The following is a 15,939-nucleotide window of genomic DNA, read 5'->3' as shown; positions in this document are numbered from 1 at the left end:
AATATTTAGTGACAGGAGGTAGCAGCACTATTGACATTCTCGACACTGCCGGTATGGTGTGGGAGGTCGTCTACACAACTACATAGTTTAGGTACTAATGGGTCTCATAATCACGTTCCTAACTTAGGATGTATACACTTTAGTCACATGTGTGAGCAGTGAACACATAGCATATAATATAGAATATTACGCGTGCAGGAGAGTGAGTGTTAATGTGTTAGCGTGAAATAAAAGAATAAAGGATACATCTTAGAATGTATGGAATGTTAAAATCCTTGAGGAACTCTGCTTATCATGTTAACTAATTTCTCCATCGGCTTTTGATAGAACAACGTGATTATGAATGAAGTGGCACAATTTTGTATATGTTCTATGGGATTAATTTATTTAGTTAACCGGTTGTCGGCTTACAAGTCCATCATCACATTTTAAGGCTAAAGTCTGATGTTGGTCTTGTAACCTGGAAACCGATTAACTAAACAAATTAATTCGGTAGGACATATCCAATGCCATTTATTAATTCTCCTGATATTTTCAAATATAATGCAATGTTCTGGCTGACTGTCTCATTATTGACCAGCCCAAACACCTTAGGATCGAAACCTGAAATTTTGAAGGGGTGTTAGGCTTATAGTGCAGGCGTTGTTTAAAAAGGAATTTTCAGAAACTCCACCCCAATAGGGTGAAATAGGGGATTAAGGGTTTTTGAAAAATGTTGCTTTTAAAGCAATATTGAATATATACTTACGAAGATTGGTATTTGGTTTCTCGTTAATAAATGAAGAAATACGTGTTTGAGCATTTTTGGAATTTTAATCCCTAAGGGGATGAAATAGGAATTGAAAATTTTTATAAAATCTATGAAAATTGGTACTCCATTTTTCAATTAGAAATTAAAAATACGTGTTTCACTGTTTTTTGGAAATTCAACCCCTTAAGCGATTGAAATAGAGGATGAAAACTTTTATGAAATTATTTCATTATGAAACCGTTTCAGAAGCTAAATCTATGAGAAATTGCATTTGGCCTCTCTGTTAGAAATTAAAAAATACTTTTTTCGTTGTGTTTGTAAATTCAGACTTTAAGACGACGAAATAGAAGATAAAAATTTTATGAAAATATTTCGTTATATTAAAAAATTTTAAAGCTAAATCTATTAAAATAGGTATTTCATCTTTCAGCTAGATATAAATAAACATTTGTTATGGAATGGAAGTTTGTATGAAAATATCATCATGAGAACGCAGAAGCCATGGTAACAAAAACCTTTGACTGCAGCTATAAGGATCACTTTTTGGTCAGGGGTACATTCGGAAAAGACCATGCTCCTATAGCCTTAATTAGCGTGAAAAGCTTAGAAGGTGTTGCAACTTGTGACCAACATAAAAATTTGATTAAAGGAAACTGAATTCAACACAGTCTACAAGAGTGAAACATTGGGTGCGAAGCTAGTGTAAATATAATTTGCATTGAATGACTCATAGTACAAGAAAAAATGGTTACTGATTCAAGACTAGTCTCGTGATTGTGTTCATAATCATAAGATTCATCCATATCCACCGTTCGTTCATAGCTTACCTAGTTTTGCCCCATAAACAATACACCTAATTCAGCAAAACATAGCTACACATAAATTGTTTCCTAATGGTGTTGTTACACACGCTATCGTATGCTGGATATCACTTCTGGGTCATCCCATAATTACGGAATATACATTTGTACAATTTGCAATGAATTATTAACATAGAAATAAAAATCACGCATCTGAAATCTGAATATGACACTGCATTAACGCGACTATACCGACCTTAAATCGAGTATGTACTATAGTCGGTTGAAAAAGTCGTAAATTTTACGCTTTCTTGAATAATTTATTCGTTGTGTTACAAATTTTAGGAATGTATAAGTTATTTTCCATGTAGCTCATAGGTGCAATAAGTATGTGGTAAATGTCTCGCCAGATTCCTGTAATTTAGCTCTTTAGATCAGTAAGCGAGAATCTCATGGTATCAGTTTTTCCTTTTTGTTTTAGGATGGCAAAAAATATTAAAGAATAAATCTTTTAGTCAAGCATAATTTCATTAATTTCTGTAAAAAAATTGCAAATTAATTTTATCGGCATAATATTAAAGTTATTTTGTTATTTGCTTAATAGGATGAGCTCAGGAAGGAACACGCCACATATCCAGGAGGAAGGTAAGCTCTAAAAAACAGGTAACAACTATCGATTTGTATGTTTCTTGCCAGTCTGCTGCAATTAAGTTCTACGTTGAGCTGAAAATATTCTGAAATTTAAATAAGTGTTATTACGTGCGCCACGTGGCATATATTGCTTTGATTAGTTACGTGCGTCCTTGGTAACTGGTCATTCATGGTTGCTTATGTGTTCCACATCAACAGATGAAGGTGATATCGAGCCTGATGCTGTAACACATAACCATCTCATGAGAAGCACAAGGGAAAATACAAAGCACTTAATATAAGAGTGTCGTTGGGCTTACTGCGCACTGTTAAATAACCACACCGATGGGCTTGTAAACTGGACACAGTGCATAACTACTGCCCACACATTTAACGTATTGGCTCGTCATCCAGTAATAGATGCTGTAAATGGATCAAAGAGTCTACCCCTGACCCTATCAGGTGTGGCGTTTGCTGTGTAGTTTAGTTTCTGTCAGCATGTAGTGATGCGTCCCTACACCTGCGTATCAGCAAGGCTGTATCTCTTCTGCTGGTTGCTTCAAGTATGTCCTTACCTCTCTCCTCTTGTTGCCAATTGCTCTGTATTATGATTAACTACTTGTGTTTCTGATTCAGCTCTCGAATTATGTCAATATTTAAAGAATATCTGAAATGCTTGTACAATTTTCTCTTATTTGTTAATTATCTACTGCCATCTTGTCTGATGACATGTGGGTGTTATGAACCAAAAAACCTGTTTTTTGATTTTTATACTCTTACTGTTTTCGACTCGAAACTTTCATTTCTCATTTCACATCATCTCTAAAACATTTCCGAATAGTTTTGTTCAATTCAGTATCGTCTTACTACTGTTATTTTGAAACTCGCGCGTTGTCATTGAAAGACGCCACGTTTTATTTGAAGTTTGTTTCTCTTTTGTGTTCTTCATACCTTCAACATTTCTTGCACTTTTGGATGTCCTTTTCGTCTTTCCAGTACTCTAAGATTGTTGCTTAATTTAATATGGTTTACGTTCTTATTCTTAAATAAATTCTCCTACTCTACATTTTTGACTTCATGTTTGACAAATACATACGCATGTTTCCATCTATTTTACGCTGCTTTAACTGTATCCATTTTTACTCTATGATCTCTTGGAGTTTCTGACATGGTTTATGTCTGTTACATTTTTTCAATTACCTGTACTGTACTGTTTGATAAAATGTAATTAGTTTCATTTTCAGTTTCACTTGGTCCTACCCAAGTTATCTTCCTTTTATCTTTTTCCGAACGACGAGCTCAAGATGAAAAAAAACAAACGAAAATGACGTTTGAATGTAGGAATGTACAAGATATTTTCACTAAACTGAATATATCACCTACAGAACACGACTCATTCGAAATGGGTGTCACTGTATTCTCTGAAACGAAGCGGGACGGTAATGGAGAGGAAGATCTTGATAAACACGTACATATTTTGAGACAGGACATGAAACACTCCCAGGAACAAAGCATCCTGATAAAGAAAATATGGTGAAAAAATCAAGAATTTACTAACGTACGTATTATTATACACTCATGCACATAAATTAAGGATAATTGCAGAATGTGGTGCCACACAATGTGCCACTACACAAAACTGGTACAGATCTGAAGTCCACGGTATTCATCTACATCTACATCTATGTGATTACTCTGCTATTCACAATAAAGTGCCTGGCAAAGGGTTCAATGAACAACCTTCATGCTGTCTCTCTACCGTTCCTTTCTCGAACGGCACGCGGGAAAAATGAACACTTAAATTTTTCCGTGCAAGCCCTGATTTCTCTTATTTTATCGTGATGATGATTTCTCCCTATGCAGGTGGGAGCCAACAGAATGTTTTCGCAATCGGAGGAGAAAACTGGTGATTGAAATTTCACGATAAGATCCCGTCTCAACGATAAAACGCCTTTGTTTTAATGATTGCCACTCCAATTCACGTATCATGTCTGTGACACTATCTCCCCAATTTCGCGATAATACAAAACGAGCTGCCCTTCTTTGTACTTTTTCGATGTCATCCGTCAGTCCCACCTGATGCGGATCCCACACCGCACAGCAGTACTCCAGAATAGGACGTACAAGCGTAGTGTAAGCAGTCTCTTTGGTAGACCTGTTGCACCTTCTAAGTGTTCTGCCAATGAGTCTCAGTCTTTGGTTTGCTCTACCCACAATATTATCTATGTGATCGTTCCAATTTAGGTTATCTGTAATTGTAATCCGTAAGTATTTAGTTGAATTTACAGCCCTCAGATTAGTGTGACTTATTGCGTAATCGAAATTTAGCTGATTTATTTTACTACTTACGTGAATAACTTCGCAATTTTCTTTATTCAGGGTCAATTGCCACTTTTTGCACCATACAGACAACTTATCTAAATCACTTTGCAAGTCGTTTTGATGATCTGATGGCTTTACAAGACGGTAAATGACAGCATCATCTGCAAACAATTGGTGATAAGTCGAGAAAACGGTCCCGAAACACCTGAGTTACAAAACGCAACTGTTTCCTGAGCATGTACCCCGACATCAATATGGGATATGATCACCATGCGCACGCACACAGGCCGCACAACAGGTTGGAATACTCTGGACCAGGTGGTCGAGCAGCTGCTGGGGTGTAGCCTTCCATTCTTGGACAAGTGCCTGTCGGAGCTCCTGAAGGGTCCTAGGGGTTTGAAGACGTGCAGCAATACGTCGACCGAGAGCATTCAAGACGTGCTTGATGGGGTTTTGGTCCGGAGAACAGGCAGGCCACTCCATTCTCCTGATATCTTCTGTTTCAAGACATTCATCAGGAGGAATGTGGAACCCATTGCGCCCATGAAAAGGAGGACATACTGGTGCAAAATGACTTCTCGATACACCTGACCTGTTATAGTTCCTCTGTTAAAGACATGCAAGGGTGTACTTGCACCAGTCATAATCCCACCCCACACCACCAAACCACGACTTCTATACAGGTCCCTTTCAAGGACATTAAGGTTTAGTATCTGGTTCCCGGTTCACGCCAGACGAAAACCCGGCGAGAATCACTGTTCAGATTATACCTGGACTCGTCCGTGAACATAACCTGGAAGCACTGTCGCAATGACAACGTACTGTGTTCTTGACACCAGGCCAGGCGGGCTCTTCTGTGACCAGTGGTCAATGGATTGCATCTTGCTGGTCTCCGGCCGAATAAACCATGTGTGTTCAGTTGTCTGTAGACTGTGTGTCTGGAGACAACTGTTCCAGTGGCTGCAGTAAGGTCCCGAGCAAGGCTACTTGCAGTACTCCGTGGCCGTCTGCGGGCACCGATGGTGAGATATCGGTCTTCTTGTGGTGTTGTACACTGTGGACGTCCCGTACTGTAAAGCCTGGACACGTTTCTTGTCTGCTGTATTTGACCAGCCTCCAGTTTCCCTAGTATCTTACCCCTCATAACGTCATCAATATGTGTTCTTTGAGCCATTTTCAACACACAGTCACCATTAGCACGTCATAAAACGTCTGCACACTTACTCGCTGCACCGTACTCTGACATGCATCAACACACTTCTGCGTATATGGACTGCTGCCAGCGCCACCGTGCGACGACCACAGGTTGGATGCATCGCATGGTCATACCCTGAGGTTATTTAAACACGCAGACCGCCCACCAGAGCGTTGTTTCACCATGTATCAGCATTATCCTTAATTTATGAGCATGAGTGTAGTTGGAATGACATCGTTCACCATGGAAGTTATTGGAACAGAAAAATCAACGAATGATACAAACGATTTAGAAAGATGCTTTCCGGGAAACTACCATATTATAAAATTACCCGGGAAGGAAAGAATTTATGGTGGTAAGGGATGAGAATGCAAGAGTAGGAATAAGGAAACCGTTTGGGATAGTGGTCAAAAACGGTGCGGCACAGTGTAATGACTCTGAAGAAGGGTTGGCTGAAATTGGTGAACAGTTAAATTTACAAATTGCCAACACATTTCTCGAATACAAAGACATTCGTAAATATCCGTGACATTAGGATTCCAGAGACCTACAATCAGTGATAGACTATATTATCAGTAAACAAGCAAGTAATTTTAAGGTAAATGTCGCAACATCTTATAGAGCAGCCGAATGTGGATCAGACAACTATCTAGTAAAACTGAAATGTTTTGGGCGTGGAAACGTATAAACAGTAATAATGGTAACATTGTAATAACAGACTGCACTGAGATGGATCGAAATGATTGTTGTAACATTTGACAGTATACAAGATGAAAATGTGAGAACGTCTTCACTACTAGAATGTAGAGGCTATAGAAAGAATCATCTGAAGTAAATACAGCGGCAGTTTTTGAATACATGAAAGATTTTGTTAAAAACATAGCATTTGAGGTGCTGATTGTCAGTGTAAAATAAAATATCTACAAGAAGACAGTAACTGTGAGGCCAAGATTGTCTCGAGCAGAAATAGAAGTTTCGCGGGGATGATCGTACGCAATCACCATACAGTTCCGATCTCTTCAACTTCGATTTCCATATTTCTGAAGCCCTGAAAAAAGACATTCGTGGCAGTCGAATGGCTGCAGACGAATTGGTGAACGCTAGTGTACAATCACGGTACCGTAGGCGACCGCAGAAGTTTCCCATGAAGGCACTATCACACATTGGGATTAATGTACTAACAGTTTTGGCGATTACTTTTGAAAAAGTAGTCTACTTACTTTTTCCCCATCTGTCTCTTTTTCATTTCGCTGACCTTTTGAATGTGTCTGGGTTGTTGTCTATTTGACTACACTTAGTGTGTAACGTAGTACTCTCAACCCACTGCACCTGGATCTATAATTGGCAAGCTACGTTGTGGTGCGTGGCGCGGGGAATGCTGTGAGGCACGTTCACTTGCCCCCTTTCCCGCTCCAGTCCGGAATAGTCTACCGAAGAACAATTGTTAGACCTCCGCGTGGCTCGAATCTCCCTAGTTTTACCCTCGAGAGATGTGTGTTAGACGAACAATATGTTTGTTGGCTCTTCCAGACCTCAGAATCTTAGCAGTAAACCACACCTTGATCCACAATGCCTCTCCTACAGCTTCTGCTAAATGACGAAACTTGCTGCTTTTCATTCCCTGTTTCCTTTATCAATTATATCTAGTCTTGATCTCAGACGGGAGAGCATTATTCAAATAGCAGTGAAACCAGGCTTGTGGAAGCTACGCTAGTCGAGCGAGTATTTTATAAACTACCTCCTCCGTAGGTGCACTACACTTCTTGGAGATTATTTCAATAAATCTTACTGGCAGATCCTTCCTACGGTTAGTTTCATGTGGTCGGCACACTTTAATTCGCTCCGATGTTCTGCTATCAATAACTGAATTTTAATGATTCTTTCTGTCTAATTATGCACAAGAAGTTACATTTGCTTATGCTGAGGCTCAACTACCAGTCCCTGCACCGAGTGTCGATTCTCTGTAGCCCTCTCTGTATTTCTGTACATTTCTGTAGCTTTGCAACTTGTGTGTATGTAGCAGCATCATCCGCGATAGACCTCACGGAACATCCAACTTCATTCACTAGGTCATTTGCAAATGTTATAGTCCTATAACACTTCCCTGGGTACATTCAAAATTCATTTTGCGTCGCAGATTTCTCTCGGTTGAGAATAACACGGTGTCTTCTGTTTACTAGGAACTCGTCAACCCAAGAACAAAAAATCTGATCTGATATTTTGGTCATCAAGCGACAATGCAGAACTATATCGAATGCCTTATACAAATAAACGAACACGGCATCAGCCTGGCCGTCGGTATCTATTGTTATCAAGATCGCCGGGACGAACGGAGGTTTCATACGATTTTAATTTACGGAATCCATAAAGATTTCTAGAGAGGAAATTTTTAGTTCCCATAAATATCATACATAAGCATAAAACCCTTGAAAAATTCTACTATATACCTCATACCTCATGATTTAAAAAGGAAGAACACATTTTAGTTGTTTATAACAGACTAAAAGTAACAGATATAAACACATTGTGCATGTCACTGGATAAAGGAAAGTTCAAAGCTTTTTTCTTTCCGAGAAACACTACTGAGAAGCTAACTGCAGAACGATTCTGTTGCCTCCAACATATATTGCGCGTAAGGACCACAAAGACGTGCCACGATAAATTAAGACTTATATGGAGGCATATAGATAGTCTTTTTTCCTCGTTCTATTTGCATGTAGAACAGGAAAGGAAATGACTATCAGTGGTAGGGGTACCCTCTGCCACGCGCCATGAGGTGGATTGTTTAATATCGATGTAGATGTCGATATAGAGGTCGTTATAGAGTTGAACCGCTGCAAGGAAAGGTAATGCAGAAGGTGCAGGAAAATTACTGGCGCATTTACCTGCTGCCAGCATTCTCAAAGATAATAGAATCAGTTATGAAAGACGGATTAATGAATTGCTTGAATACATACAACCTCTTAAGTTGGTTTCCGAAGTGGTATATGTATGGAACCAGCCCAGTAGAACCCACAAAAGTGGTACTTGATACTCTTGACAAATGAATATGTCACAGGAACATTTTTAGAATTTTCTAAGGTTTTTGATAATATTGACCATAAGATTGTACTAAATAAGCTATAAACATTATGAATAAGAGGGCTAGCTAACGACTGGTTCCAGTCATGTGTAGCACATAGATTACAAAGGGTAAAGATAACACATACTTCAAACAAGTTTAAACTTTTAATAAAGCACCTATTAGAACCAAAATATATTAATGAGGGAATTACTCAGGGTGGCATTTTTGGGTCAGTACTGTATATGATATACATCAATTAATTTTTGCAGTAGTGTTAGCCACAGGTAAAAAAATTCACTTTTCTGATGACAGCTAGTCACTGAGAAAACAAGTGAACGTATTGTAGAGAAAGCAGTTGAAACCATTAAGGGAATTTACAACTGGTCAAAAAGCAATGATGAACAGAAATAAACCAAATGCCACGAATTTCAGCTTCATGAGGGAAAATTACACTCCTGGAAATTGAAATAAGAACACCGTGAATTCATTGTCCCAGGAAGGGGAAACTTTATTGACACATTCCTGGGGTCAGGTACATCACATGATCACACTGACAGAACCACAGGCACATAGACACAGGCAACAGAGCATGCGCAATGTCGGCACTAGTACAGTGTACATCCACCTTTCGCAGCAATGCAGGCTGCTATTCTCCCATGGAGACGATCGTAGAGATGCTGGATGTAGTCCTGTGGAACAGCTTGCCATGCCATTTCCACCTGGCGCCTCAGTTGGATCAGCGTTCGTGCTCGACGTGCAGACTGCGTGAGACGACGCTTCATCCAGTCCCAAACATGCTCAATGGGGGACAGATCCGGAGATCTTGCTGGCCAGGGTAGTTGACTTACACCTTCTAGAGCACGTTGGGTGGCACGGGATATATGCGGACGTGCATTGTCCTGTTGGAACAGAAAGTTCCCTTGCCGGTCTAGGAATGGTAGAACGATGGGTTCAATGACGGTTTGGATGTACCGTGCACTATTCAGTGTCCCCTCGACGATCACCAGAGGTGTACGGCCAGTGTAGGAGATCGCTCCCCACACCATGATGCCGGGTGTTGGCCCTTTGTGCCTTGGTCGTATGCAGTCCTGATTGTGGCGCTCACCTGCACGGCGCCAAACACGCATACGACCATCATTGGCACCAAGGCAGAAGCGACTCTCATCGCTGAAGACGACACGTCTCCATTCGTCCCTCCATTCACGCCTGTCGCGACACCACTGGAGGCGGGCTGCACGATGTTGGGGCGTGAGCGGAAGACGGCCTAATGGTGTGCGGGACCGTAGCCCAGCTTCATGGAGACGGTTACGAATGGTCCTCGCCGATACCCCAGGAGCAACAGTGTCCTTAATTTGCTGGGAAGTGGCGGTGCGGTCCCCTACGGCACTGCGTAGGATCCTACGGTCTTGGCGTGCATCCGTACGTCGCTGCGGTCCGGTCCCAGGTCGACGGGCACGTGCACCTTCCGCCGACCACTGGCGACAACATCGATGTACTGTGGAGACCTCACGCCCCACGTGTTGAGCAATTCGGCGGTACGTCCACCCGGCCTCCCGCATGCCCACTATACGCCCTCGCTCAAAGTCCGTCAACTGCACATACGGTTCACGTCCACGCTATCGCGGCATGCTGCCAGTGTTAAAGACTGCGATGGAGCTCCGTATGCCATGGCAAACTGGCTGACACTGACGGCGGCGGTGCACAAATGCAGCGCAGCTAGCGCCATGCGACGGCCAACAGCGCCGTTCCTGGTGTGTCCGCTGTGCCGTGCGTGTGATCATTGCTTGTACAGCCCTCTCGCAGTGTCCGGAGCAAGTATGGTGGGTCTAACACACCGGTGTCAATGTGTTCTTTTTTCCATTTCCAGGAGTGTACACTGTTAAATTAAATGTAGATGACACCGCTAGAGACTGCGTAGCAAACGCAAAATTTCGAGGAATCGAAACTGATTCTCAGCTGAGGTGCTAGGAACGCACAAAGATACTTACAAACAGAATGTCATCAGCATGTTATACCCTTAGAGTACTGTTGTCAGTGTATAACAGCCAGTGTCTCTTAGTTTACATACTATTCATATGTCACTCAGTTCTTAACTGTGGCGTTCTTTTCTGGAAACAAATGCACAAAGCATGAACACAGTTTTCAGACTGCGGAAAACGGCCATAAGAATAATAACAAGAAATAGTAGTTCAGAACACTGGGAATTTTAACTGTACCATGTGAATACATTTACCAATCAGTTGTACATATCAAACTTAACCTTGATAATTACTGCACAGACAGCTCTGTCCATAAGCTTAGAACAAGATCTAGGCTGATCTTACACTTGCCAAGAAAGAATAAACATAACCGTCAAAACAGTTTTCTGTCAAGGAATAAAACCATGCAATACATTACCAGGGGAGATTATAGAATTTGGCAGAACAAACTTATTTAAAAAGACAGTTAAAAGGTAGTTGTTAAGCAATACATTATATGAACTGAAGGGTTACTGAGCGAACACAGAGTATGGGTTTGTAAAAGGTGTAACACATATAACTCATAACTACGATAATAAAACATTTAACATTCCACATAACACTTCCATACTAGCACCATAATTTTCCTTTTCTGGAAAAGCTTACTCCCAAAGCTAACACTTTATCCTCTTTTTGAACGCAAACCTCACTCATTATAAAGGAATGCTGATTCAGTTTTTCAGGCAGATGGGAAGTTGGAGTGCACAAGATGGTCTTGAAATCACCTTATAGTGTGTGTAATGTTATGTAACAATGTGTACACAGGGTGTGTAATGTGTGCAGTGACTGGGAGTGAGAAATGAATGAGCAGTCTTTTTCGATATTAAATAGCTTATTTGTTAAGTGGTATTGTACACTAAGGGTAAACCGATTGTTTTGAAGAGAGTAGCCTTGTAAGTGGGAGGGTGGAGGTTCCAGTCTTCATCCATTCATCCTGATTTAGGATTCCGATGGCTTTACTAAATTATTTCAGGCAAATGCCGGAATGGTTCCTAATATGAGGCCACGGCTGACTACTCGTTCCATCCTTGTCATACTAGACCCGTATGTCTGTAAATGTTTATATAACATGCACTCATGTTCAGATAAAACAGAACACCTTGAACGACTAGAGATGCGACGTTCATATTCACAGGGCATGTACATTAGTATGTTCTGCTGAAATGATTAGCATTTGAACCATGTCGGCCCGCAGTTCAAGGTCAACATCGATATCACGGCGCAACATCACCCACTGCTAAAATGTGCCTTTGACTCTCGTTGTCGCTATAAACTGAAGGTAAAGGATCAGTGTGACTTAAGCAGACGTGTAGCATGCCTTGCAGACATATGGGTAAATCGTGCCGTCAAATCAGTGAGTTTGAAAGAAGGTGCATTATTGGCATGAGAGAATGTAGTGCATCCATGAGGAACATTGCCACTCGTGTAGGACCGAGTGTTTCGACAGTACAGTAGAACAACACGAGATGGGTCAGATAGTACCACCGAGACCATCCTCGAAAAGATCGACACCGCATCCGAATAGCATTGCAGGATAGATCTTCTTCCTCTTTGGTTCTGGCGCAGTATTGGAACAATGAAACACATCGTACGCTATTAGGGGTAACAGTCGGTCGCTGTTTATTACGGCACGCGTTACGTGCGCGTCGTCCACTTCTCCGCCTACCTCTGATGGATTTGCAGAAAAATTCTAGACGGCAGTGTTGTGTGGAATGACGTCACTGTGGACAAGAATAGCATCGCATAGTGTTTTTAGACGAATCCAGTTTCTGTTTGTTTGAAAATGAAGGCCACGTTTTGGTTCACCGCTGACTAGGGGAGCGGCATCACAGCGACTGCATTTGCACAAGACATACATCACCAACTCGAGGCCTTATGGTGGGGGTGCTGTTGAGCACAACCACAAATCACAGTTGCTGCGTGTCTTGGGCACAGTGACCAGTGTGACCTACATGAATGACATCTAGCGACCCCTACCATATTCATTCTGCACAACACCACAGACGCCATTTTTCAGCAAGCCAATGCACGACCATATGTTGCTCCATGAACACGTGCCTTCTTGGTGTCACAGGAAGTCAGCCTTTTGCCCTGGGCTGCCAGATCAACCAAAAATGTGTAGGATTTGGTGAAACAACGAGTGCAGTGCTGTGACCTAATGCCGACGACCATAAATGAACTTGGGAACCAGGTGAATGCAAAATGGACGGCTATTCCAAAGGAGGCTGTGTTAAGGGGACATTGTATGTCCTATGCCGCCAATGTTAAATTATCGAATTTTGTGATCCATTATCTTGGAAACTTTTTAGGACTTCAACTTAACAATTTTCCATAATTATTGGATGCACCTTTCAGATACACTGAACTAGAATTATTAATAATATTATATTATGGGGCATGTTATCTTTTTTTTCAAACTCTCATTTTTTGACAGAATTTTGTCAATAAATAAACATAAAAGAAAACAACTCAGGATATTTTAATTATTCTAGTTCCATATGTGTTGAGTCTTACACTTGGCATTCTGTGAAAATTTCATGTCTCCATGAATACAGGACATTTGTTGCAAAAACCGTAATTCAGAGATATTGAGGTTTAAAACTTCTTTATTACAAACCTTTGCCTTTCGCGGGTAGGAGACGAGGTACTGGCAGAAGTAAAGCTGTGATTACCGGGCGTGAGTCGTGCTTCGGTAGCTCAGTTGGTAGAGCACTTGCCCGCGAATGGCAATGGTCCCGAGTTCGAGTCTCGGTCGTGCACACTGTTTTAATCTTCCAGGAAGTTTCATATCAGCACACACTCCGCTGCAGAGTGAAAGTCTCATTCTTCTTTATTACAAATTCTTATTCATACATTACTGCGTCTTTTATGGACTAGAATTTCCCTGGTCCATTGTCTGTGTCTTCTTCAGTGTCACAACAGCCCAGTGCTTGCCTCCTCCTTTTCTTTCTTGATTCTTTTGTAATTTGTTGAGCGGCTAACTCTGCTTCACGTACTCGAAGCTCATCCAGTTCCCGCAGTCCTTTAGCTGTGTTCTGTCCAAATCTTACCCCTAACTTCTCCAGAACCTTAAGTCTTTCATAGTTCCTACCATTAAAAGTCATTACAGCATCAGATACTGCTAACTTTAGACTCATAAGGCCAACAAATACCTTTTTAGGCACACTTCACCACACAATATTACTGAAGGACTGAATGACATTCTGGGTCTTCCCATGTAAACACTTATTTAGTAGCTCAGGATTTTTCAAATTTCTGTAAATAGGTTTGATCGCCTCCATTACTGCCAAAGGAAGATAATGTTTATGTGTAAATTCAAGGAGGGTGCCAGAAAATTCAGCTTGTCTATATTTGCACCAAGTGTTTGGTGGAGGTGGACACAAAGCATGACATGGCTTTTCATCAGTTGATATTCGATGAAAGAAAGTGCTCCACACAGTTCTTTTCATCTTCTCTAAATTGTCACAGTTATTCTAATGGCCTTCTTATAATATTCTTGTCATTCATCAATTACTTTGCCCATTAGTCTTCCAGCACATTTTGTTGTCTTGCAATCAGACAGTTTTGAGTTACCCATCTTGGTTTTTAGGTTTATGTGTAATGCCAACTTCTGAGATGCAGCAGTAGGCACAAAACAAAGCAATTCACAGCCTTCTAGACTGTGTAGTTCCCAAGATATGACTGCTCAACTGTTGTAGTATATGCATAGCCACTAAATTTGACAGTCACACGTAAAGATTCAAAATGTTTTTGAAGGTCTCACAGTTGTCTGATTTTAATGTATTGTATACCAAAATGTTCAGGAAAGTGCAAAGTACATTAAAGAGTAGAAAACAGAAAATGTCAAATTTCAACGAATTTCATGTATAATGTCTCTTTAAGGGTAACAGGAGGCCATTCGCGCCTTATATGCGCCGATGTCATCACACATGGAACAAGTGCCCATTGCGCACCCTGTGCCTACTAGGCAGTAAGACACATGCTGAACCGAGGGGATTGACATACTAATCATTTCTGCAGAACATAATAATGTACATATCCTGTGAATATGAATGTCCTATTTCTAGTGTTCAAAGTGTTTTGTTTATTTCTGAACATGAGTGTAATTTAAAAACAACAAAAATAAATCAATGCACATATTAAGTGAATTACTTAATTTTTGTTGTTCTTTAATTGTAATAACACATGTCCAATATCCTCATAAAAGAGAGCACCAGATGAATAAAACTACTACAACAACTACAACTACACTAGATAGTTCCACTCATCTACTGTCTAGTTGCTGTCTTGTCTTGGGCATTGAGGAGGCACAACTTATGTCTCTCTGCGACCAATGATACTCGACTCAAATTGACCATCACATGCAATTCTCTTCACGATGTTGGCTCCGAAACTGGTTATGGTGGACCTGCATTCACTGATAACAATAATTCCTAGCCATTGTGAAACTGATTCACATTGAGAAGGCCCTGCCAGTTAAGATCTTTTTACGACCACTGTACTCGCACTGTGCTAAATAGTTGCACGTGGTGCTCCATTATTTGAAGATGCTTTGGACAGCCTGGTACACCAACAAATTTGGGATCTTCATTCATGGTGTGGTCATGAGCATGCCCAAATATGATAGCTCCTTTCTGCCATTCTCTCATGTCTCCATTTTGATAATTTTATGGCGCCGTTTCTATATTAACCGTTTAGTACATACACACCACTTCCATCTCTTGAGTTACATCAGCAGCGGCAGGCACATGACCTCTTGGTACCGGTTCTCCAACACCTGCAGCGCACGTTTAAGGAGGTGACTAATGTTTGTTTGTTGAGCTAATCAACTGAACAGTCCCTGTGTTAAGACGATTATTTGTTTTACATGTGTAGTTACCGATTTCGAAGTCGCCTTTTGGAAAAAAACTTCTTGTAGTGGGATTATGCAAGTACTATGTCTTTAAAATTGCACACATTTTTCACCAGCGCTCTGTTTTCAAAATGCTTTCGATAGTTCAAACTTAAAAATGGTAGTAGGTAGGGGCTTTTTCTCTGCAGCAATAAAGAATTGTATAACATTCAAGTCTAGGATCGACAACTTATTTAACAAATTCGGAGATGTGTTTTGCCTTTGCATTATTTCATTGGCGTTAATGCAATGACGTATCACCACACTC

The 15,939-nt window shown here is 40.8% G+C and overlaps 1 protein-coding gene across 2 annotated transcripts in view; it reads left to right on the top strand.

The window, feature by feature from the left end:
- Positions 1–15,939, top strand: part of LOC126354201 (cilia- and flagella-associated protein 251-like) — a 53,788-nt gene that overhangs the window by 17,243 nt on the left and 20,606 nt on the right. For both annotated transcript variants that reach the window (XM_050003657.1, XM_050003658.1), the window contains exon 3: positions 2,156–2,196. In XM_050003657.1, the coding sequence (XP_049859614.1) occupies positions 2,157–2,196 (40 nt within the window). In that variant the 5' untranslated portion in view covers position 2,156. The remainder of the gene's footprint in view (positions 1–2,155; positions 2,197–15,939) is intronic.

This window comes from Schistocerca gregaria, chromosome 3, assembly GCF_023897955.1.
Source record: "Schistocerca gregaria isolate iqSchGreg1 chromosome 3, iqSchGreg1.2, whole genome shotgun sequence".
Taxonomy (NCBI): domain Eukaryota; kingdom Metazoa; phylum Arthropoda; class Insecta; order Orthoptera; family Acrididae; genus Schistocerca; species Schistocerca gregaria.
The sequence above is the reverse complement of the archived record's forward strand: the minus strand, read 5'-3'. Positions and strand labels throughout refer to the sequence as shown.